Below are 25,629 nucleotides of genomic sequence, written 5' to 3'. Positions count from 1 at the left end.
ATGTGTGGGCATGCCTCACTCTTGGATTCTAGTGTTCGCATATCTACAATGTAGAGATGGGCGGCAAATTAAGGGAAGATACGTGTCGAATGCAGAAACTTCTAGGGCTTGCTGCGCAGTTTGATGAAAATGGCTTGAATTATATGAATATGAACTTTCGTCATTGATGCGTTAGTGTTTTATTGTCCCGCAGGATGGAGGCCTGCTGTCATTAGCTGTGTTACCAGTGTTTTGTTTTCAGACAGTCATGTGTTGGAATTAGAAAAGCTTGAAGGAGAGAAAGAATTAAAATAAAAATAAAAAATTGCAGTGAAATACATGTTTATCTTCATCTGTTGACTTTTTCTGTTTTATTTCATCTTTTTTAATTGAGATTAGTTTTATCTACATGTCTGGACTGCAATTTTTACTCTGTCATTGGTCTGTCTGTTTACTGAGTTTTGTCAGTAAACAGTCTCGATTTTTCTTGATTTTGAAGCACTTTAAAACTTTTCTCGGAACATTGATAAATAAAGGTTTATAGTATTTCAGTATCAGTCCTCGGCTTTTACAGATAAAATATGATTGTCTCATCTCTCTCTCTCTCTCTCTCTCTCTCTCTCTCTCTTCCACTGTCTGGATGTGAGTGCATCTAACTTTATCTTCCCCCATCCCAATCCATCCTTTATGTGTGTGTCAGTGTGAATGTCCATGAGCACCGTCCTGTGTGTGTGTGTGTGTGTGTGTGCTCACGACATCGTGATTAATAGCTGCTTTTGAACTCTGCCACACTACAGGGGCGTTTTTAAGCCAATCTCTAATGGCTCATCTCTCCTTGGGCACCCTGCTCCATTTCACCTGGACACCTGCATCTAGGAGTCACCACACACACACACATAGAGAGATATAAATACACACATACAAAGACACTCATCGCTTATTTGAGAGGGAGGGGGTCTCGTTCTAATCCAGTGGTGTCTGTAGGGAGCAGCCCATGGAAGTGATCTGATACTGGCCAGCTCAGCCCTCCTCGATTATGCCAAGAGGATTTCACTGAGAGCCAAATACTGCGTTTAATATGATACTCCCCGTCTGTCATGTTTGAGGTTTCTCAGAAGCATCCCCTAAATTATAGAAGAAACTTCTGAGCGATGTCATTCTCCTTTTAATTGAATGAAAACAAGCAGAGTTGGCAGTGAATAATGCCGTCAAAACAGCCTGAGAAATTAGGAAGTGGCGAGACATAAACACTCCAGCTTTGCTTTTATTCTTTTTTATTTTTCTTCTTCTTCTTTGTTCTTTGTCCCACAAAGACTCTTGTGTATCATAAAACAATTATTGCCCATAATTCAAAATGAGCAGCGTGCTCGGGCAGAGACAGTCAGTGAAGAGCTCATAAACACAGCAGAGATATAATGTGAACACTTCCTCTGAGTCTGTAATCTCCTTTTCTGGTCCCGCCAAAGACGAGGGTCAGGCATGGCTGTGATTGAAGGCTGATGAAAGTAACAGACAGAAGATGAAGGGGAGGAAGACTAGCAAGAGAGTCCAGTCCTGAACTTTGTGAACATTTCCTATCTGCATCTGTATCTGCTTATCTTTTCTTCTGTTCTTTTGTGTCTTAGAACAGAAAAAAAAAAAACATAGACCAGCGCACAGATAAACAGAAATAGCCCGGACATCCAGCAGCTCGATTAACATGAGGAGAGTGATCCGCTGTAATCATGCTCAGAGCATCGCGTCTGGCAGTGGAGAGCCCTTTCACATCCTATGAATACACCCCTCCCTGTACACACAATGGCGCCAATTTAAATGCAAATCCTGACATTCCCATCACTCAGCCTCGCGACGCCTGCTTTGCCAAAAGCCCTGGCGCATCGGCACAGATCTAAATGAGCCACCATCTACACAACTGTACATCTCATCTGTGTGTTGAAGTGTGTGTCTGTGTGTGTGCGAGAGAAAGTGTGCCACAAACAGAGTGTGACAGATAATGAGAGAGATGCTGATGTTGTGTACTGCCCTTTCTTTAGGACGGCCTGTCCCTGCCTCCAGTTGCCTTGTCATGTCCAATGTCCCACAGCAGTTGAAAGCTGGATGACGGCCCGCGAGTGTGTGTTTAGATCTTGGTGTGCGCAAGGAAGCATTTAGTAACCACCAACACGTGCACACATGCGCACGTACTCGAAGATTTCCTTCTTTTTCCACACAGTCTGTCAAACAGTTCAGTTTTTTTTGCCAAAACCTCAGAGCAGCAGTTGTTCTCCAAATGATGTGCTGTAATCAGGCTCCTGATTGGTCCCTCCTTCCATACTGTGGTTACAGGCTGCGTATAGAAGTTTGTGGCTGTCCAACTGCTCCACAAAGCTGGGAAAAAAATACTTTTTAAAAGAGAAATAAACAGCACTGATCCTCCAGATCCACTTTGGTTTAGGTTAGCTTTTTTTTTTTTTTTTTTTTTTTTGGAAAAACACCTGCCTCTTGATCAGTGCCCATGACACAAAAGTTTGCCACAGGCGGTCTGTGTTGGGGTTCTTTGAACTTGGTTGGGCTGTACTCGACTGCAGTGGTGCGTGACTCCATCTCCATCAATCCTCTCTCCATCCGTGTGAATGGAGGATTCAGAATCTCGTTACACTGCTCGGTCAGGAGTTTTTTCTCCTGGTTCATCTCGTATCAGTTTCCTCAGCATGCCTGAGAAGAACTGTAAAAACACATAATTAACATAAAACTCATTAAAATTAGAGCTCGGTCTGGAACTTCCTGCCAACCAACGGCGTTGGCCACCATTCTGTTGCACCACCAACCGCCATACATCAAAGATGGTGAGAGGAGACCAGCTGGATTATGTAACGAGGGTAAACAAGTCTCAAGCTGTGGGGTGGGTGGGTGGGGTGATAAAGGCTGTGCATAACTACACAACCCTAATTAAATTCCTCTCCCCATGTCATAACTTTTCCTGCCAAACATTCTCCCGTCCCTTTAAACAACTCAGTGGTGTTTGCTCAAAAAGAGGACTTTTTGTGAAGTTTCAAAAAATATTTCGAGCAAACTTCTCTGCCAGTGTAAAATGTGACTCCCCCGACTCCATCTTTGTGAGAAATCGTTCCTGTGATTAAAGAGCTTTAAGTAAAATAAGTAGCCTGAACTCCTGCTACAAATGATCTGTCATTGGAATTGAAGGCCTATATTTTCGCCCATGTTCACATAGAGAATTGATGAGGCTGTTGAGAACACTAGAGAACAGAGTGTAGCTCATAGACTCTGAGAAGGTTGGAAAATAGAGATTGGTTGAAGGAAACCCCCTAAAGACCCTCAAAAACGACTCCCCTCTTCCCCAACAATTATTCCCGACGAGAGCTCGAAACTGTTCACGTCCCTGACCCAACAGCAGCGATGCCAGTGAGCCTAATGCTAGCAGATACATCCCGCAGAGATGGTCGTTAACATTTTAGCAACTGCATGCTAGTGTTCAGCACTGTGAGCAAAGGCAGCCCTCGGGCATAATGGGGGCTCCTGGTGCTCCCTGGGGGGACAGCACAGTTCTTTTCTCTGTTCCCTGAGGGAGAAGTCACCACATCCCCTCTCTAAGGTGGCTTCTTAAAAAAACTTCATATGACTTTTCCTTCAAAGCTTCTTCTTTGCTGTTGTCTTTGTCCCTGTGTCTTTGTGAACTTCCTAGTTTTTCTTTGTGCAGGCTTCTCCTGTCTCTCAATCACTCTCTGCAACTTTATGTTTGCTGAAGTCTGACATGTTTGTTGCTACCACCTGACAGGGAGGAATAATAAGGAGAATGGTGCTTACCGTGCCGCCACAGTCTTTCTAACGTACCTGTTAATAACAGATCCACACTACAGATCAGTGTCTCTCCTTCACTGTCCTTCCTTTTCCCCCTCTAACACCCACATCGTTTCACCTCTCACTCACCCTATCCTCTGCTATCCCTTCTCCCCTCATTAGTCAGTGGCTCTCACCTCGCTTGGCTTCTCTCAAAGTCTTTCCCGCGGCTAACTAATTCTTCTCTCAGACAAATCTGTCTGAGTCACCCTCCATTTACCTCGTCCATCTCCTTCGTCCTCATCGTCCTCTCTTCTCTTGTCTTCCAGAGGGTACCCGGACGACCCCATTGAGGCAGAGCTGATCGATGAGCGCCACCCTTATATCCATGGCATGTATTCAGCGCCTCTGGCCCAGCCAGAGAGAGGAAGCATGGCCAGTCTGGACCGCATGGGCGGCCGGCGCTCACCCTCCATCGACAGCATCCGCAAGGACCCGCGCTGGCGCGACCCAGACCTTCCCGAGGTCATCGCCATGCTGGGCCACCCCATCGACCCGGTCAAGTCCAACGCCGCTGCCTACCTGCAGCACCTGTGTTATGAAAATGACAAGATTAAGAAGGACGTACGTCAGCTGAAGGGGATTCCTGTTCTGGTGGGCCTTCTGGACCACCCCAAATCTGAGGTCCACCGCAAAGCTTGTGGCGCCCTGCGCAACATCTCCTACGGCAAGGACAATGACAACAAGGTGGCCATCAAGAACTGTGACGGCATCCCAGCCCTCATCCGCCTGCTGAGGAAGACCAATGACATGGAGGTCCGAGAGCTCATCACCGGTAAGAATCAACATTTTATATACATATATACATATTTAATGTGCAGACCCCAGCAAAAATCACATCATCATCATATTTATATTTTTCTTCAGTGAAAATAAAATTGAAAAATTCCCACTAAAATCATGATTCATATCACAATCACAGTATCTAATATGATTTTTTTTGCACATTGCTCAGCTCACTCATTCTTATCAATACCTAGTCATTAGGAAACAGATTTGGATGGAGGGTTGCCAGGTGGAGACAGACATGCCCATATTCACACCTATAGGCAGTTTTCACAGTCACCAGTTCACCTAACCTGTGTGGCTTTGGACTGTGGGAGGAAACCAGAGCACCCAGAGGAAACCAGAGCACCCACACAGGGAGAACATGCAAACTCCGCACAGAACGGCCCCACCTAGCTGAGTGTTTCAAATCCAGAAGCTTCTCGCTGTGAGGGAACAGCGTTTGCTCCTGCACCACCGTGCTGCCAGGCAACAACATCAGCTATTAAAATTCATGTGTGATTGAATTTAAAAACTTCAAGTTAAAACAATCCAAGCAGGTGATTGTTTTCCGACTTCTTGTTAAGCTGCTTTACTCTGGTGTTATTACCACATAAAAAAAAGAGCACAATCTAGGAGGAACAACATGTGTATGTTGGGTAGCCTGGTATAAATGACTTTCCCATATCATGGAAGATCAATATCAGAAAAATGTTCTGCTAAACTCATGACTTTATTTGTCTTAACCACATCACCAATTTTACTGCAAAGCTTGCAACCACAGCATTGTATTAAGTCTCACATACTGTACATTCAAATTTTCCATTAAACTACATAAAAATGTAGATGAAATAACTTGAAATAAGTGCAGTGGATATATCTGATTGCTTTTTCTTTAACTAAAACATCATTTAAAATTGCTCTGCCACAGGTAAAGGGTTCTTGGATTATTAGCACTGTAGCCAAGTCGGCCGTCTCCTCCACTAAACGTAGAAGTCCTCTGTCTGTCTAATTAGTCTCAAAACTCTTTTACCCATCGTGTAAGTATAAAAGTGCTGATACCTTAGTCTTTCCCAGTCACCGGCTGCAGACTTCCATCTCTTAAATATTCCATTGAGGAATACACTGAGTTGGCAGCCATAATCCTATACTCTGCATAGTAATGCAGGGCTGTGAGTCATACTAATAGTAAGAAGCAGTTTTCCACACCTCAGTGTTTTTGCAACAGTTTTCACAGTGTTGCTTATATCACAGAAAAGCTCAAACGCTGTTTTTCTCATTTGTTTGAATGCCAGGCGTCCCCTCGTTAAAAGAGCAACAAATATTAATGAGCTCTTTACATTGTCAGAAAGTCATTTTCTCCCAAATAAATGGTCACAAGGATCACAGTTGGAATCAGAGTTGTGATATTTGATGACTTAACTGTGAGCCGGAGGAGACGTAGAAAATGGAAAAGCATCTGGGATATAAACACTGATTTTAGAAGGAAAGCATTGTGTAATTAAATATATTTTAATTCCTGGAAGAGAAGGTATTGATTCAGACGCCGTCATAGGGTTCTTCTCCTTGACCCGGTAAATGCCAACTGGGGAATATAGTGGTGTGTGGGTGTGTGTGTGTGTGTGTGCGCATGTGTGTCTTTCCAAGTACTCAGCTAATCCCCAACACGATTGGTTTGACCTGACACACTTTGGCTAGTATGCACGCTTTGCCATCTGGGAAGGGGCTTTTTGTTTTCACTGCATGTGTGAAAAACGAGAACCACTTTAAAGTGATGCACTTGACCTCTGTGAAGTTGCCCACAAAGTGTAAGATACAGTAATATGCACCACCCGAGACGGGGAAGAGGTTACTTTTTAGGTAATTTCACATTCTATAGGGAAGGAAATTTGTTTTCAAGCTGCAGTTTGGCAGCTGTTAATGGTTTCTAAATGGATTTTATTTTGTGAAGATCTGTGAGGCTGTGGCCCTGAAGAGTGAATATCAGTACAAGACACTGGCTATTGACAGCTTCAATTCAAAGCTATTGACAGAGATACTGGTCCTTAAAAACCCATGCTTGTTGAACTGTAGTGTGCATGCAAGTGTAAGTGTGTGTGTGTGTGTGTGTGTTTCCTTTGCTGTGACAGAGATGTCGTGGTGAGCGATGACTGTGCCTCAGCAGAAATGATTGTCTGTACAGCATCGTGTTGCTCCCCATCGTAGCTAAAAATAACCCTGCACCACAAGACAAGGAGGACAGAGTGGAGGGAGGCTCTTTCATTTTTTTTTTCTGCTCGTTCCCTCTCTCACTCATTATCCACCCTCCTTCGCTCAATTTAATTTTTTCTCTCCTTCATTCACTATCTACACGCTCGCTGTTTGTCTTCCTCTCTCTCTCTCTCTCTCTCTCTCTCTCTCTCTCTCTCTCTCTCTGTCTCCAGCTTTAGGTTTCCATTGCCAGTGCTCTGGCCCCAGTGAAAACAGGCCAGTCACAATGCAAGCTCAGCTTACAGCCTCAGCCCGTGTGGCTAGAATTGGCCGTGTTTTTCTACAATTAAATATAATTGGGGGTCTTTAAATAGAGGCCCCTTTTCTTAGTCCATGTGTTTTAAGAGTTTGCCATTGGAGTTTGTGCTGTCCCTGTAAAACCACAGAGAGCTCTGTTTTCTGCAGGGGAAACGGGTGACGTGGAAGGAAAGTGGTTTTATTTTCCAACACACAAGACAGACAGACAGACAGACCAGTGGTTCATATTTTTAGAGCTTTGTGCTGTTCAGAGTAATTCTGTTTTCCCTCTCTCAGTAGGCTCTGGGCTGTTTGTGCCCTCCAGCAGTTCCCACTGTGGAAATGTAGATTATTAAGCGAATTTGTCTCCAGTTTTTCCTGCAGGTAGTGTCGAAGTTTGGTTGATTGCCAGTCAGGCAGGTGCTTACTGCACACCTTTGGATGAAGAATCTATACAGTGCGAGTTGGCGGGCCTGAAAGATAAAAGCGCAATGATGTGTAGATACATGTCTATATGCCGAGGCTTTGTGTTGTTTTGTTCTGAGTTTAACATAATATATGCTGCACTATTTAGTGGATGTTTTTGTCTGAAGCTAAATGAGCGCCTCAGAGAACTAAACACTCACAGGGTGTTAATAAAGCAACCAATAAACAATACGATATACTTACCTCAGACCATTTCAATATAAATTCTCCTTTTTTGTCCACATGGGGGCTGCACAAGAAGTTACAAACATAATTTTGACCCATTATTACCAAGTTGTTATAACTAATGTGTTAGTTGCCTGTCGACACATGCAGCAGATAAGTTGCAACATTAGAATTGATTTGCAGTCATGAAGTCCAGTCTTCACTCTGCTTCGAGCTTTGTTTAGGTCTTCACCAATTCCTGTAAGAAACTAATCGGCTCTTTACCTGCACAGTGCTCCACCATGTTCACCAGTTGGTCGCCATCTTTGTCTGTTAGGTGCTCCTCAGGTGGTGCACAGTGGGTCTATTGGAGGTTTTTCTGCTGAGCTAGAACCAAAGTTGATGAGAGCAGTGAGACTTTGTTCATTTGTGGCTGTAAAACCAAAACAACAAAATAAAATGCTCAGCAGAGCTGAGGACAACTGCAGAGTTCTGTAATTATTATTCAATCTGTGGATCTTTTACTAAACCTAGTCTCCACATTACATCAATTGTTAATAGAAAAATATTGATGAAAATATGTTCTTCATCAATTGATACCTGAATGTACATTTTACAGCAGTAGGAGAGGTACATACATCTTTGAGCAGCCTCCTGGAGCAATCATTTTTCACACAGTCACAGCAGGAAAAGCACAGGTGTAATTAATAACATTATTTAGTAATGGCTGCATTCCATTTAGGTTTCCAGATCCCTCCTCTGATGTTTTGCATGCAGGCTCACTTGAATGGTCTTACTGAGACACTTGATGAAATGTTGGCGTTATTAACTGCACTCGCCTTCTTCCTGTTATGACACTCAAAATGTCTGCTGAGAAAAGGGTTTTCAGATACTATCAGCCAATCTCAAGGCAGATATGAAAATGTATGTTAAATTATAAATCACAGTGGAATAAAAGGAACCCAGTAAAAGACACAGATTTTGTCACATTTCTCATTTGACCCAGAAATGCTCTCGAAACAGAACAGGCTTCACGTGCCCACTTCACTGCTTCTTGGAAGTTGCTAAATTTGTGGATGTGGGGCAGCAGACGCAGCCGTTACTTGTAAATCACCGCTTAGCTGTTGGCAGCGGTTTTCTCCAAGGGCATCGCAAGGACGGTGAAGGACAGTGATTACTGCACTCTACTGTATTTAAATCAAATCATAGGAATACTCATGTCTGTAGAATACAAATCTTAATTCAATTCCCGAGGACATGTGCAGCAGTGATCGATGTGTTTTCACTAAGTATGTGATCAAACACACTGCGTCACCTCCACCTTGTTCCACGTGTCTGACACTAACTGGACCTAAACTGATTCTTAACAGCAGGATGGTTTGGGCTCAGTGTACTGGTCTCAGCTCAGATTCAGCACATAGAGTGTGTTCCTACCCCACATACACTTCCTGTAGGTGTGACTCATACTCACTGACATACAGGTCAACATATCTGAGGTCCCCCACCATGATCCATGAGACAACCTGCAGAGTTCATCATCCTCTATATGTGTGTGTGTGTGTGTGTGTGTGTGTGTGTGTGTGTGTTTGTGTGTCTGGACAGCATGTGTTGTGTGTGTGCATGAATAGCCCCTCCTACCTCATAACTGCTTTCTGAGGATTCATCTCACACACACATGCACACACATTGTATAAATCTTCCATTTCTCTTACTTTACTTTCTGTTTGCTGTCGCGGGGAACAGTTGCTGCGGTCTCCTCCCTCTCTTCCTCCTTCCATGTCTCTCCAACGCCCTCCGTTTTTTCCAAACTGCCTCACCCTTTGTCTTCACCACGGAGAGTGTAATGGATGGTGTAAGGGGTGAGGAGGAGAAGGAGAGGAGGGAGGAGAACGGTAATGGGCAGAGCTAAGTTAATAGTCTTGCTTGAAGAGCAACATGCCTGCCAGTGTTGCCTGGAAAATTGAATTAGCCTCAGCCACAGCTCCAGTGCCGTTCCCAGTCCCTGTCCCAGTCCCTCTAGCCCTCACACCCAGGTATCAGATAGAGAGAGGGGGGTGGGTGTAGAAGGAAGGAAAGGGAGTAAATAGAGAAACAGAGGGTAATCTTTTGTCTACACTCAGATCACATCTTGTCTCCTTTGCTCCTCATCCTTCCACTTACTTTGACTAACACACACATGTTTTGATCTAAGCATTGTTAGCTTGTGTCAAGCTCTGACAAAAATCTGACAAATCAAAAGTGCCTGTTTGTGGCGATAAAAGATTGAAGAGGCAGGTAATAATGTGCATGTTCAACTTGCCCTGCGGCTGGATTGGATTTAAGACAAACATACCAAAAGCGGATCACAGGTGTGCAGGATTGTTGCTACATACATACAGATGAAACCCCCCCATGTATTTTCTTATTCATGGAGATTCAGCCACGGCAAATGTATACATACTCTCTCAGAGGTCTGGAGGTATTTTTATAGCTGAATGGGTTCTGTTTACATGAATATATCACAATATATTTTACAACTTGTTTCGCACATTTACTTCATTCCATGCTGCTCTTTAGATGGTTTCCTTCACAACCAACTCAACCAGACTGTTTACCCCTTTAGAACTTTTCTCAGCAGATAAACAACATTAATAAACCAGGGAGCAATAACATTTTTATATCTTGAAAGCAGTTTGACTTAGTTATGGAAGGTCATGGTAAAGTCTTAGTATTTTGTATTTATGGCCCTGCTGGGAATCCTGTCTGTATTAGATAACAAACTTGGGAGAAAGCTAACCTGGAGGTGGAAATAAAACAATTCCACAAATCAGAGCTAAGCTTTATTTTTTCCCGCCTTGCTTGAAAGCACACTCAGAACTGTAGGCAGGCAGTTCAGAGAGCAATCATTTGTGAAACAGACGTGTGTTTGTTTGGGTGGATGAATTTTGTTGGTTGGTGTCAGACCAGTTTCATTAAATGAAACACTAAGAGCACAAAAGAAATTATTTTGATTTTGGAACAAGCGAGTATCTATTCATGGGGAGTGAACTCACTGCGGGACAGTACGAGACCGAACACAACAACGCTGCCTCTGGCTAATTTGGTGCCATAGGCGAAGCTTCCACTGACAGCCCTGAGGGCTTCAGTGTTGTCATAGTCAAATAACTTCCTGATCTTATAGTCTCATTCAACTTTATTCAGCTTCACTCAACATCTGCTCCATGTCCTGTCAGCCACACAATGTTCAGTAGTCTGTCAGTGAGTATGTTAACATAAGGACTGTCGTGGTCTGCCCTGAAGGGACTCATTCTCTAGACTTTTTGTTTGAATTTTTGTTGATTTCCTGTTTTATTTTGAAGAAGCGTTCCTTGTGTTTCCACTGTTGTTTTACTGCCTGTGTTTGTCTTGTTTTCCCTCCGCTGTGATTGTCTGCCCTTCCCTAATGTGTTACACCTGTGTCTTGGTACCTGCTCTCCTTGTGTGTATTCAGTCTCTGCGCTCCCAGTTGTCTTTGTCAGTCCGTCTGTTCAGCTCCTATTTTTGCCCCCGTTGAGTTTCCTCCTCATGCTCCTGTTCAGTCCTCCTTGTGATTCCTTGTGTTCCTGTTATACTTTTATGTTCCTGAGTTTTCGCCTTGGTTTTTGGTTTTTGGTTCGTTGATTTCCTGCTTCCCGGGACTGGACATGCCTCACCCCTTTAAGTAAGACTTTGTGTTTTTCCTTTGGTGAATAAATCCTTGAAGCAAACCAACCCTGTCTGAGAGTCTGCATTTGGGTCTTTAGCATCTTAATCCTGACAAGGACTAGTAGCCTACTCGCAAGCTGCCTGCGGACCTGATTCTAATGTTATCTAAGTTTCTCATCCTCTGCTTTTACTTTTACCTTCTGACCACGTTCTTTCCCCTCAAACCAATATTAATTCTAACTCTATTACTGTCTGCATAATACAGCATCAATTGCACACATAACTTACACTAAGCCTGCATTTGGAAAAATAACCAGCATCACAGCTATTCTTGGATTGTTCCCTGTGCTGTGCAGTTTTAGATTTTTGAGGGAATAATTCAGCATTTTAATGTTCAAAGTTAAATGAGAAGATTGATACCACTCATGTCTGTATGCCAACGCTAACCGGCTGCTGGTTATAAATCAACATTTCCTGTATTAAATATGTATCTGCATATTTCCCCAAATGTTGAACTAGTCCTTTAAGCGAGCACAGCGTTGGCATTCATTTTCAAAGGAACCTAAATGAACTCTGACAGTCTCCTACCTCTTTCAGTATGTATCCATGGAGCATCTTAAAATCAGGTGTAATTTTTATCAAACAAACCCAAACTCAGTGTGAGTATGTTTATCATCAGGTGTGAAGTGAGTCTTTGACATCACAGTTGCTCTGTATCTGCCTCAGTCCCTGTGAGCGAGCAGGTCGTTCCTGCCACGCCCACCTCTGACAGTCTGACGGAGGACAGCAAATGGAATAACGGCGTCACAGCTCTGAAACAGTGGCAGGACGTGGGATGGAGATCGTCACTTCCACAGCTCGCTGTCATCTTTAATAACGTTCTGTCTGTGGGCTGTATGCCGGTCGTACTTGATGGATCGCAGCCACGGCAAAGACATGCCTTTTCCTCCCCTCTGGCATATGTGATCAGTGTAGAGCTGACTGATTCCTCCAGCCTGAGCAGTGTTTCAGCTGGAATAGTGCAGGTGATGGGGGACAGCCCAGGGGGGACGGAGAGATACTTTGTGCATCAAGGCTGAGGAATCTTTCTTTACTTTGAAGCACTGAGGTTTATATGAGCCCTCGGTTGTTTCTGTAAATTGCTTTTTTGCTTAAGCACTGGCCAAGGCAGGACAAGTTTCAGATGGATGCTGCTGTATTTCACAGGAAATACATTTGCAGCCATGTTGGGTTTGGACTGTTGATGTTTTATTATGATGTAGAAAAATAATGCAACTATAATCTCATAGCAGGCAAACACAAGGCTTTTACATCAGGCTTCAATGTTGTCATTTTAGTAACAAGTTTTCTTTATGCTCTGCTTGTCTTTGTTAAGCCATTGCCAGCTGCCTCCTTGTGTGTCGCCTGCATGTTGGAGGTTGCTTGTCACTTCTAAAACTAATGCTAATGACACAACAGTGGGGGTAATCAAGCTGTCAGCCTGGCAGGCAGGCATGAATGTTAGCTAGCTGTCATCATACCAGAGTACACACACACACACACACACACACACACACACCCCAAGAGCACATTTGTTGTTAATTTGATTTATGCCTGGATGCTGATACTCGCTCTCATTGGCTCTTGTGACTTTGGTTGGAATAAATGACAAAACTGACCATGTGAAAGAGGACGGTGGAGGAAATATGCAACAGAGCAAAAAACTTGACTCTCACTGCAATGCAAAATAATATAGATATAAAAGGCCAATTGTTTTTAATATGGATTCTATGCTCTTTTGAACTCAAACATCACATATTTTAACTTATTTTATTTGCATTTAATTGTGCTGGGTAGTTCATTAGCATGAAATTAAAAAGTCTAAATAGTGTAGCATTGGCTCTCTCATGTCATGTCAGGAAGGGGTGGGGGGTTGATGGGGTAGTGATGACAGACAGGAAACATGGGAAAAGGGAGGGCCTTTTTTTACTTCATCATTTTCGGCCAAAAGCACTTAAAAGTCCCATATTTTATGCTTTTTCAGTGTTTTATTCGAATAATTGATCCATAAGAAGATATATTTGTGGTTTTAAGAGCCAAAAACCATCTCAATGTAGTTTTACATCTCCTCTCTCAGGCTTCTCTCTGGAGCTCTAGCTACAACAGGTCAGGGAGCCAATCAGAAGAGAGGAGGCTTTGAGCCTTTCTTCTGATTGGCTGTTTTTTGAGTGATAGAATGAAAATATAGCAGATTTCAGGTAAACCCTCAAGAAACCAAATTCTGCAAGGTTGGATGGTGGGTCCAGGTGGGTGGGGCATGGCTGAGAGCGGTGACCGCTTAGTTGTGACATCACAGAGCTACAGAAGTCCTGATGACTGGTTTTAAGGCTCAGTTTCTGAATACAGGTTGTGTGCATTTCTCTGTGGACTGAGCGCTTTGATACTTTCACAGTATTAATCAAAAATCTAGACCTGCTTTATAATAAAAATAGACATGGAAATATCACTTTATACAATATGGGACCTTTGTGCAAACAGGGGAGATAGACCAAGCTACAATACTGACGATATGCAATAAAAGCTGAAAACAAACGTAAATAATACTAGTGTCATTCCTTCAATCACATCTTCAGTTATAAATAACATTTCAGCTTGTGTTCCTCCAAGTTTAACGTACCATGAAGTGCTTATAAAAAAAGAAATCAACTTTGAATTTGCAGAGATGAATTTTACAGTAAACACATGAAGCAAAAAAATTAAAACAGTGTAAATTACCTGAACATTCATTGTTTTAGGCTTTGGGGAAATTTTACTCTGAAAGTCAATGTTTACTCTCAGGACATGTTCTGTACCCATCAAACTCTGTGAAGTGGATAAGAAGGACGTGATGTTATTGACGGTCGTACAAGATCTGAGGAATACCAGAATTTAGTAATGCTACAGCAGATCATACTCACTGTCCGAAATATTCAATCTCTCCCTGCACTAAGCTCTTTCAAAGTTCCATAAACATGATCTGTTAAGCACACAGGATTATATAAAATTGGCCTGAGAGTGTGTTCAATATCCTCCATCACACCTCGTGTGTGTGTGAATGTGGCCTAGAGTGGAGCCACACCTCAGCTTGCACATCTAATAGCTTCCCAGTGAGATACTGGAGGCCTGGTAGTCTGTGACGCACAGGAAGCCGGTCGAGTCACCTACTGTAAACACAGTGGGAGTGGAGGTACAGTGTATCTGTTTTGTCTGATAGTTCGGTTAGGACAGATGTGATGGGAGAGAATAAAGGTCATAAACCACCTTCAGACTTCAACTATAACACTGTATGTGGATTAGTCTCATCAGTTTTTTTCTTTCAGTTTCTTGGCGTAGGAATCCAGTTTTCTCCAGGCACAACCACACCAGAAGGACTTGAGATATTTTTAGTGTGGGTCTGTCTGCTGAGACTTTTTTTTTTTTCTCTGTGTGGAGAGCATGATTTAACAGAGGAAATATTGACCGTCTGGAAAATGTACAGAAACCGTTTTAAAGAGCAGAGCGAGGAAGTATGACAGTTTCACTGCTCCGCTAATGGTCTGTTATTGTGGGGCAAGAGGGAATCAGACTGTGGGTGTCTGTACACGTGTGTGCACAAGTGCATTTCTACAATATGCAGAGTGTGTGTTTCTTTGAGTACTTCTCTGTGAGTGTGTGTGTGTGTGTGTGTGTGTGTGTGTGTGTGTGTGTGTTCCTGTATGTGTGGATAATTTTAACACCCTAGTGCCCAGTTGTTGTTCCTTTGGTCAAGGGGTTTTCAAAAAGGTGCACCTCCCCCTTGGGGAAGAACACTGGAAAGGTGTTGTAGTTTGGCCAGTTCACAAAGACAGGAAGCAGTTAGAGGCAGCAGTAGACACACAGCACATAGAGGCAATTAAGGTGCTTTAAGCTCCAATAAAAAAGTGCCCAATTACCACAGTTTGCATCAAAAATAACTTAAATCAAATCTGGGCTAACAGACATGATACACACATTTTTTTAACTCAGTGGGACACTTTCTGATGATATAATTAACTCTGATAAATCCACTTAAAAGACGGTCGTTATAATCCCAGAACATGTCTGAGAATCATGATATTTTAAAATTTTCTTCAGTATCAAATAATCCATGGAAAGTTGTTTGTATGTCCATTGTTACATTGCAAATAGCTAATTCAGTATACATTTAATGTACATACCTTTAATGTTCATCTTGCTTTTAAAAGGCTAAAGCTATAGCCCACAGTAACTCAATGAAGAATCCATAGCAACATTACACTTCCTGTTGACATTCCCCAAACTTTTGCTACAATAATTAACTAAATCGAAGAATAATAGACAAACAATAATCATACAAGTCCCAAATCTTTTCATCTGTACAAGCAGCGTATTAGGAACCATAGTTGGGCGTGTGAGGTACTGTAGAGCGACAAAGAGAGAGAGACACCTGAAGGATGGCTTAATAGCCCCTGTGAAACATGGACTTCAGTGTTTTTTTTTCGTTTTGTTCTCCTCAAACTGGAGGCTGGCTCACTCCGCAGCCTCCATGTGTCTGATCATCTCATGCTGATGCTTTAACACAGCATTTTATTTTTGTTTGGGTTGGCTGCCTGGATGCGCTGCCAAAAATGGCCTCCTCTCCACTTTATCTGCCTGGCTGCCTCTCTTTTTTGTGAAACCTCAGGATGCACATATCCAGCAGTATGAAATAGGCTGCCTGTTTTAGAAATGTGCAGGTAAATAAAAAAATGTTCTTTCTTCTGCTTGGATTGTTTGGAAGAGAAGACGGTGTGTTGTCTGTGTTAACAGAAACGCCAAAATAGATCATTTACGTTGATCCTATGCGCACAGTAGCTACAGACATAAAGGATCATAAGGGGAATGAAACCTCACTATTTCTATAGCAATATTATGAGAGCAGTATAGGGATATCACAGTGAGATGGCTTGATATAAACCCAGTATTGATTACAACATAGTGGTACTCTGCTGAGCTCTCATGGGAGAATAATAATAATATTAAAATGATTTTTTTTTTTTTACTACAGTCCAATATGTCTAGCTGACATCACGACTGGCTAAGGAACAACCAATATTGTTCCATTATTTCTTTTGAAATGTGGTTTATACTGCCAGTCTGAATGTGGTTTTGATTTGCAATCTTAAAGTCTGCGCTCCAATTTTACATTATATCACATCAATATCACTTTCTTTCTACATTTTTTCTCACTCCACATTCCCTCCCTCTTTCTTGTCATTGCTACCTTTTCCATGTCTTTTAATTTCTCTTTTGTTCTCCTTCCTCCTCTGCTTCCCTCCAGGAACTCTGTGGAATCTGTCGTCCTATGAGCCCCTGAAGATGGTGATCATCAACCACGGCCTGCAGACCATGACCAACGAGGTCATCATCCCCCACTCAGGCTGGGAGCACGAGCCCAACGAGGACTCAAAGCCCCGCGATGCCGAGTGGACCACCGTCTTCAAGAACACCTCCGGCTGCCTCAGGTTGGTTTATACATGTACCAGGTCATTGTTTCCCGTCACCAACATAATGTAGACTATTCATATTGTTTGATTAGATATTCATTTAACTGTATGGAGTCATGCATGTTTGAGAGATGCATTACAGGCAGGGAGAGTTCAGAATGAATCTATGGAGAAATTGTAGAAAAGTTTGCAACTGCATCATGTTATAAGAATTTGAAAACAGTGGGTTTCAGTTCAAGACTCCTTAAAACTGAATGGCTGATGTCGGATTTGTTTTTTTGTCATATATGACAGTGAACTGTGAATCTGATATTTCACGCTGGGCTCTTGGAAATACAAATCAGCAGTTTTCATCATTCTCTGACATTTTATAGCCAAACTGACTTATCGATAGATTGAAACTCTATAATATGGTAAGGTCTTGACTTTACGTAAAGTGCAGTGAGATCATTTTTGTTATGATTTGGCGCTTTATAAATAAAGTTGAACTGAATTGAAGAAAATAATTGGCAATCTTCTGATTATGAAAGTCTAAAGTGGGAATGGCACCAAAAAAAATAAGCAAACAAATCATCAATTTAAACAAGGAGTTCAACTCATTCCTCCAAATATCAGATGTGAAAATTTAGCAGCAAAAATTCTTGGCTGCATTTATCAAATGGATGAAAGCCTGGAGCCGTCTATTGGAGCTAAGGCAGATGGACAAAACTAATTTTAAATCAGGAAGGACACAGACATTAGGCTAAATTGTAGAGACAGATGGCAGATTTATTCAGGTTGAAGTTTATTCAGGTTTACAACATGTGGACGGAGATCATCCTGGAAACCATTCACACACACCCAGAGCCTTTAAAGATTGTTTTCATTACCATACCAGTATAAGCTGGGGACAGGTGTCACATATATGAGTCTAAATATGTGCTCTTGTTCACCCTGAGCCACAGTCAGATTTATGTTCTTCGGGGAATTTATGATGCAGCAGATGCTGAGTTCCTCCTGTCACAGTCTGTGCGTGTGTGTGTGTATGTGAAGTGTAATGTGTTGAATGTCTGTCTGCAGTGGCTTTGCTGGGTGACTCTAAGAAAACATAAAAGTATTAATGACATAGCCGTACTTGTGACTACAGCAGCTATGGGTTATCACTTGAAAAGACATCTTATCTTATCTGCTGTAGTTTGGGAATTAATTTGTAAAACAAGTTACAATTAAATAATCACACAAATGAAGTTTAGTTGTTAGTTAGTTGATAAAGCTGAGTGAAGGTAAACTAAGTCCACAGTGCAAATCATTGCCTCATGACAACAATCAGGATGTTTGTTTAGTGTTTTAGGATTGTACTCCTTCCTTTTGTTACAAAGACAACATCAACTCTTGTGTTAGCACACACACAGTGCACACACTCATACACACACCAACATATAGTCAATGTGCAAGCAGCAGTTTAAACTGAACAGTAATGACTGGAGCCTGCTAATGTTGTAAGCATCCAGCTCAACGTTAGCCTTTGTGAATGTTGTGTGTGGAGCGTTGCTACAACAGATGCCAGCTGTCGCAGTTTGCAAACAATAATGGAAAACTTTCAGGACATGAACATTTTGACGACATGTTGTTAATATACAGTTAACAACAGAAACTCACTCACCCTGAATTCTGATGGTACTGTAGATGTCGTATTTGAAATGTTCTGTGGCACCGCTTGCAGACTGGCCTTTGGTGGTCGTCTATAACTTGTTGCAGATGATCCGTGTTAAATGCAAAATATCTCTGGTTGGTGTGTTTTTGTTTCCACAAGTCGTGGCAGACCAGTTGCTGTACTTGCACTTTCTGATGCCATTCCATGTTTTTGTTATTGTATACCCGGGCCTGTCTTCTTCTTTTCTTTTGAGTTTGATGTCAGGCTAGGTCACTTAAGGTCAGGTAGGGTTATTATACTGCCTTCATCAGTCCTGGAAGGATCACATCTCCAGTACCTACGACATCTACAGCACCTTCAGTACCTACAGTATTATAGAAAAACTGTCCTCAGCTGGTAACAGCCCTGTGTGAGCTACAGTCATCCCCATCACTGAACCTGGAATGACTGAGTCACACTCCTCTGCTTTAACTGTTTTCAATGACTGCATCCGAAATGAGTTGTGCTTAGGTCAGTCGTCCAAAATGGTGTTAACGTTTCCACATTGACACACCTCATAGTTAAAGTGGTGTGACTCACACAGCCTTTCATCTGGCCCGTTCTGGTCCATTTGTTTTAAAAACTGAAGGTCTGCTTTAGTCCTGATGGGCTCTAGTGTGAGATAAAGCTGCATCCTTACCTAAACCCCATACATACTGTGACATTACAGTTGCTCTCGGTTGTCTTTGCAAACCCGCCACACTGTACTGATAAAATAAAACAGAGATGCATGATGATTGTTTGGCTTGAACCTGTTAGCATCTAGAGCCACCATCTAGCGGTTTCCTGCTTCCCAGTTGACCATTGACCTGTGGTGAAACCATGTCAACAATAATGCTGCTACATTTGAAGATATGTGTCAAACTATACGATAAAGTCTCAACGCAGTTACATCACCATACAGTGTATTATTAGGTCCATCAGTTTATCAGTAAAAACAGCTCGCTCATCACCACATGGAGAAGACAAGCAAGCATCTGTGGTCATCTGACAGAATTAACATAAACATGTCCATAAAGACAGAAGATGAGACTTCTGGACATAGCTTTGCAATGAGCAGTCAAAGGACTAAGAATTAGGCTTTTTCATGTTGCTGTATCAGTAGAGCTTAAATGACCAGTTGATTAATCGATCAATTGTTCAACAAAAACTTCTTCGGTAACTATTTTAATAATGATTTAATTGTTTAATCAATTAAATTTGACTGTTGGTCAGACAAAACAAGCTTGAAGATTTGAGCTCAGTATTTAGGAAATGATGCGTGTCATTTTTCACTGTTTTCTGACATTTCATCAATCAAATGATTAATTATTTCAAGAAAATAATTAACAGATTAATTGGGAATGAAAACAGCAGTTCTACATCAGTTATCTAAAAGATTCCCTGATTTCAAAATGATGCACTTCTGCATGTTTTGTGGACATGAGCATCAGCCGAGTTCCTAATATTCAAATTGAAGGCAATGTAAACGTCAGGCAAAAATCAAATGTACCTCAAAAACTGCAAAACCTCAGTCAAACATCCTCTCTGCCTCGTTCATTTAAATGCTGTCACCCACTGAGGATGAAACCTTGAGCGCAGCGATCTTGAATTCCTGTTATTAACTTCCAAGTAGTTTCTCCCCTCTCCAAGTATATCTTCACTTCTAGCTTTCTCGCTGAATCTGTCATTTTGTCTTCAACCCAGAGTGACAGACTGTAGTAGAGTGTAAGACGGGGAGTGTGTATGTGGGTTATCACGCCTCACGCCTGGCTGCTCCGTCTCCTCCCGGGCTGGCCAAGCCTGTCTAGACTGTAATCCAGGGAAGAAGTTCTCCTGCAGTAGGCGCTGGTTGAGATCCAGGACAATATAACATCCAAATCCAGCTCAGGCAGAAAGTTTCAGAGTGTATTTCACACATTTTTGCATGGCATTAGATGATTTCCAGCCAGCTTTCTCAGACTGTAGAAAGTGCGGAAACTTGCTTGTAATTTTAGAACATTTTCTGCTGAGTTGAAGAGCAGCATTAATGAACCAAGAGGGAATAAATGAAAGCGCTCTGATAGAGCTGAGGAAAGTCATAGAGAAGTCATGGAATTTTACATCAGGGCCACAGTGGGAAACCTGCTCTGTCTGCTGCCCTTACTCTTTCTCATGATTTCTTTCATTACGTCACACTCTCTGCTTTTCTTGGTGTGTATAAACTGTATGTTTTTCACCTTTTTTTTCCCCAAACACTTTATCCAAACCTCATCACCCCTGATGCCACGTCTCATTGCTGTCACATATCACAATATCTCCCTGTCACTCTCATTCCCTCGACCACTGATGGCGCTGGCAGAGGCACTGCTGATGAGAATATGTCTCCATGGTAACTGTAACCAAGCCCACAGTTGCCTAGACGCAGGGGGAGAAAGCGTTAATGCCAGGGAGAATCTGTTTACTTGTGCCAACTGAGACGCAGCTTACACCTCAATCAAGCTGGGGATAGTTTTATTATAATGGCCTCTGCTGTCGATACGGGCCAACTTATTTACAGTGTTTACCCTGTGGGCTCAGTAAGGGGAAACAGTGTGTGTGTGTGTGTCGGGGGTGGAGGTGAACACCAGGGTTGGATATCAAGAGCTCTTTCTGAATTGGAACTGGTCCCAGGGAAAGAACAGACTTTTTTTATTCCACTATCAACTGCTGGGTTTCCATGGGCATCAGTGCTTACACAGATGTGGTGTTCATAATAATAATGTCAGATCAGAGGTAGAGTTTACTGTTGTGGATCATTATAACAAAAGACAAGAATAATCCAAGGACATGGAATCACTGATCAAAAATAAACTGATGTGAATAGAAAGCTTTTTTCAAGAACACAGAATTGTTGGTGTCCCCATAGAGCTTCCTCTTCTGTTACTCTCTCTCTACCTACTGCCTGTCTGAACACCAGGGGTTTTAGAGCCGTCAGCCGTGTTGCCCCTCGACTCTGGAACTCACTCCCACAAGACATCAGTAATATTGACTCTCTTCCTATCTTTTAAACACACCTCTTCAAATTTGCCTATTCTGTCTAACTCCAACACTGTCCTGTAAATCATATTTCTTTTATGCAATTATATTTATTCTGATTTATTTTGGGTTTTATGCCTTGTGCTTGCTATTTTATCTTTCACTGTGTGCTGTAAGGTGTCCTTGAGTGCCTTGAAAGGTGCCTATAAATAAAATGTATTATTGTGATTAATGGTCATAATGGTTCAGAATCATATTATATTAAGACTTGAGCACATGTGCATGTTTACATATTGGTCTTTTTAGCTTCACTAGCAGTGTCTCTCTTGGGAAGGCGGTGTTAGTCACTCTGTCGATGAGATTTGGCACACATATCCAGATTGCCCAGAGGATGAATCCTAAAGACTCTTCATTCAGCAAAACCAGCAGGTTAAAGTTTTCATTTATCCACTGAAATATCTCGACGTGTATTTGAAAAACACCTATTTCAAAGTAACCCCAGCTCGTAGGCAGTGAAAAGCCGACATGAGCAAAATGTCAGGCTGATTTTGTTTCTAGTAGCCTAAATATGACGATAATAAAGATCAGCTTGGCTTCCAACACACTGTATTTTTCTCTTTTCTCTTCATTATCATTCAGATAAAATGAGAAAGATCTGAATGACAATAAGATAAGAGGCTGAATCAGAAACGGAATCAGAATCGATAAAACCTAAAAGATACCCACCCCGGGGTGCACATATGGTCTTTCAGTGTTGCCATTGACCTTGCAGGGCGATAGCAGAGGTCAACCGCCTCGCCATCCATCTCCATCAGTCTCCATCAGTCCTGCTCCGGTCTATTCCTCCCAGCTGCTCTATTGTCCTCTGGTGGCCACATGACTCTGAGTGACCTTCACACCCACACTTCATCTGATAAAGCGGACACACTATGGACACATCCAGATCACAGTGACGGGCTGTCGGCCTCTGTGCAGATACAGACAGACCTCTGAATGCACACCCACTTATTCATTTAGCCTCTGATTATAAAGCGAAATAATGAGACCAGAAAGTGGCCAAATTGTCCTGTTTAGTGTGATGCCACCAAAAACTGCAGTGAGCTAATGGAGCTAACTATTTCCTGGTTAATAATAAAAGAACTTGTGCTTTAGAGGAGATCTGCACGCCTTCCACTTCTGCATTTGGTCGTCACAGTGAAGAGAACGACCTTGTCCTCACAGACCTGCAGTCGTTGTTTTTTTCTATATTGTCACTGTTTTCTTTGTTTGTCAAAATATTGTCGTCTTAATTGTGTTGTCATAGGGGACAAACATATCTGCTGTTCAAGGAAGAAAAAAGAAAAATGTTGGAGATGCTGAAATACACCAGTACTGGTGATGTGTCTCTTAGAGCTAAATGCTAACACTTTCAAGAAGAATATGTTTATGGTTAGCAGGTATCCTGTAATGTGGAGCTAGATAAAAAGACAGCGGACCTCCAACGTTATAACAGTTCATCCTGAGGGCGATGTGAATTTTTGTTCTATTTGATAGTTAATGAGACATTTCTCTCAAAACCCCTATTCCTCTCAAAATGGTGACACTAGAGGAAGCATCAGGATGTCCCCAAAGTCTTCTACATGTCATGGACCACACTTTCTAGCACGCCAGTTTTCCATGTGCACAGGAGCCAGAAGCAGCAGATATCGGAGTAAGCGATGGAAGGTTGTCACTGTAAACACAGACGGAGATGACCGAACTTGTTCTGACCCAAAGAGCTGAAATTAGATTGAGCTGAAAGCTGCTCGGATTGTGGGTTTTTGTGTGTTGGGGACAATTAGCTGTCCCACACTCAGATGCCTCATTTGCAGGGAAAAGCTATGAGACGCAGCCTTACTTGATACCACTGCCACAACACTGCTTAAAAGCTAGATAGAAAACATAATCCATGCATGATTTACAAACGTATTTATTTTAATCACACACCTACATAACTGATTACTGCTTAAGTGCTTAAGGATAGATGTAATTGGAGCTGATGTAATACGTTAAAAAAAGCAAATGCATGCAGCTCAACTCTTTATGTTTGGTAGCATTAGTAGATTACTCACCTGGAGAGGAAGTGCGGTAACACAACAACAGATGGTCCACTGTTGGTGGATCAATAATCATCAGTGCCTATAGACCTGAACCCCCACTAAAAACTCAACATTACAACACCAGATAACCTGTTCCAAAGACAACAGCACCTTCCCACACCGTCTCCACTGACAGATGCACCGTCCATAAAGCTTCCACCAAGACAACTGCTCCCTGAAACACTCCTGGAAATGAAACAGCTGACAATAAAACTCTTGTGTCTGTCTGCCCCCAAACACACTCCTGTCAAATAAATCCAAGGCGGGCGCTCCTCTGGATCCGTTTACAGGGACGGTGGTGACTGTTTTCTGACAGCTGAAGACGGGTGGGTTTGGTTCATGAGTGGGTCCAGATGGCCGGTGCCGTCTGCCTTGTCTCTACCAGTGAGTGCGGGTCTGCACTCCACAGACAAATGGCATAAATACTCATACACGGTGTCAGGCAGGTGATATGTTTCTGTGTATAAGGTTCTGCCCATTTGTGCAGGTCAATAAGTGGATGTGTGTGCATTCTTAGTTGTACATTAATAATTAGTGACCACAGATGGATTATTCTTAAATTATTCAAATATAGAACAGTATCGATCGGCCTTGCACTCGTGTCCTTTGTTGTTAAACTGAAACATCGACATCTGCAGCGGCGTTGGATGCGATGTGTGTTTCGGTCCACACAGCACTATGAAGCACTCCGGCACTGCTTACCTCCGCAAGGCTGCCACTCTGCCACAGGACTAACTGGGGGTCGGCTAATGGGATTATGTGGGTTGGAAGCCCTCATAAATGAAGTCCCTGGAGAGGAGCAGGGAGCCCCAGCTATCCCTTAACCCTCTTTAAAGCCTTGCCTTTCACAGTCAGTCAGACAGCCGCACTAAGACTGCACCCGCTCTGCTGCTATGCTTATAAAGAGCTGCTCAGGGCGCTGGCTGATGTAATAGGGATGGCATTTCCCTTTGTACCAAAAATGAAATTTATATTCATCATTTTCTTAAGATTATTTCTAAAGCAGTTGGGATTTCTTACATTGTACATTAGAGGCAGACGGGCCATGGGTCACATGCAAAAGCCACAAAATCACACGGTGGGTTTGGACTGATATCTGCCTTTTTTTTTTATCTGCCAGTCATCGTCAACCAGTTCAAACACTTGCCTTTAGAAGTCTGAAGTGATGCCAATGTAGCACACCAAGGAAAAAAAAAAGTGATGTCACTGTTTTTATGTTTAATTGTTTTTTATACACTGTTCCTGATATTTTATTGATATATTTTTTGTGATTGAAATGACGTAGCGTAAACTTGAACTCAACTTAAAATTCCTTGCCCCTATGCATAAAGTGGTAATAGTAGTTGTAGGAACAATAAGACTTCTTGGAGTCGTAGTAATACGAGTTGCAAATGGAGAATTATAGTATGCATCAGCAGTGTCTCAGATTTTGAGGGTTTTATGTGATTTACATGTGTTTACATTTAAGATGATTACCATTGTCTCAAATACTGACTTTTGACAACTGCAAAAACTCTAGAAAACCCAAATGCAGCTTGGTATACTGTCCTGTATATATACTTACAGCAAGTCAGACCTTTAAATAATACAAAACTTCCCTCACAATCCTAAAATTTTGATGATCTGCTGTAGAAATTGCAATTGAGCAAATTCAGAGCAGCTGTTGTAGTTGATGTTGATGTTCCTCTACATGGCCTCTTTCATGCTCACTGACAGTGTGTGTGTGTGTGTGTGTGTGTGTGTGTGTGTGTGTGTGTTTTGTGTGTGTGTGTGTGTATGTGTGTCTGACTTTTTCCTGTAGAAATGTGAGCTCGGACGGAGCAGAGGCTCGGCGCAGACTGAGGGAATGTGAGGGATTGGTGGACGCCCTGCTGCACGCTCTCCAATCAGCTGTAGGGAAGAAGGACATGGACAATAAGGTAGGATAACAGCTGTACAGTATACGGCGTATGTTCTCAGTCTTTTGCATAAGAATTACTGAGCTCATGTACTTTAAGATGATGACGTCTCTGCTTCTCTTTCC

The 25,629-nt window shown here is 42.3% G+C and overlaps 1 protein-coding gene across 6 annotated transcripts in view; it reads left to right on the top strand.

The window, feature by feature from the left end:
• Nucleotides 1-25,629, top strand: part of arvcfb (ARVCF delta catenin family member b) — a 125,938-nt gene that overhangs the window by 53,503 nt on the left and 46,806 nt on the right. For all 6 annotated transcript variants that reach the window (XM_023397548.2, XM_087171584.1, XM_087171582.1 and 3 more), the window contains 3 exons: nt 4,086-4,591; nt 16,676-16,859; nt 25,408-25,525. In XM_023397548.2, the coding sequence (XP_023253316.1) occupies nt 4,086-4,591; nt 16,676-16,859; nt 25,408-25,525 (808 nt within the window). The remainder of the gene's footprint in view (nt 1-4,085; nt 4,592-16,675; nt 16,860-25,407; nt 25,526-25,629) is intronic.

This window comes from Seriola lalandi, unplaced genomic scaffold, assembly GCF_002814215.2.
Source record: "Seriola lalandi dorsalis isolate HSWRI2012SDOR001 ecotype SW California unplaced genomic scaffold, Sedor1 jcf7180002054883, whole genome shotgun sequence".
Taxonomy (NCBI): Eukaryota; Metazoa; Chordata; class Actinopteri; order Carangiformes; family Carangidae; genus Seriola; species Seriola lalandi.
This window is presented reverse-complemented; position numbering and strand designations above follow the sequence as displayed.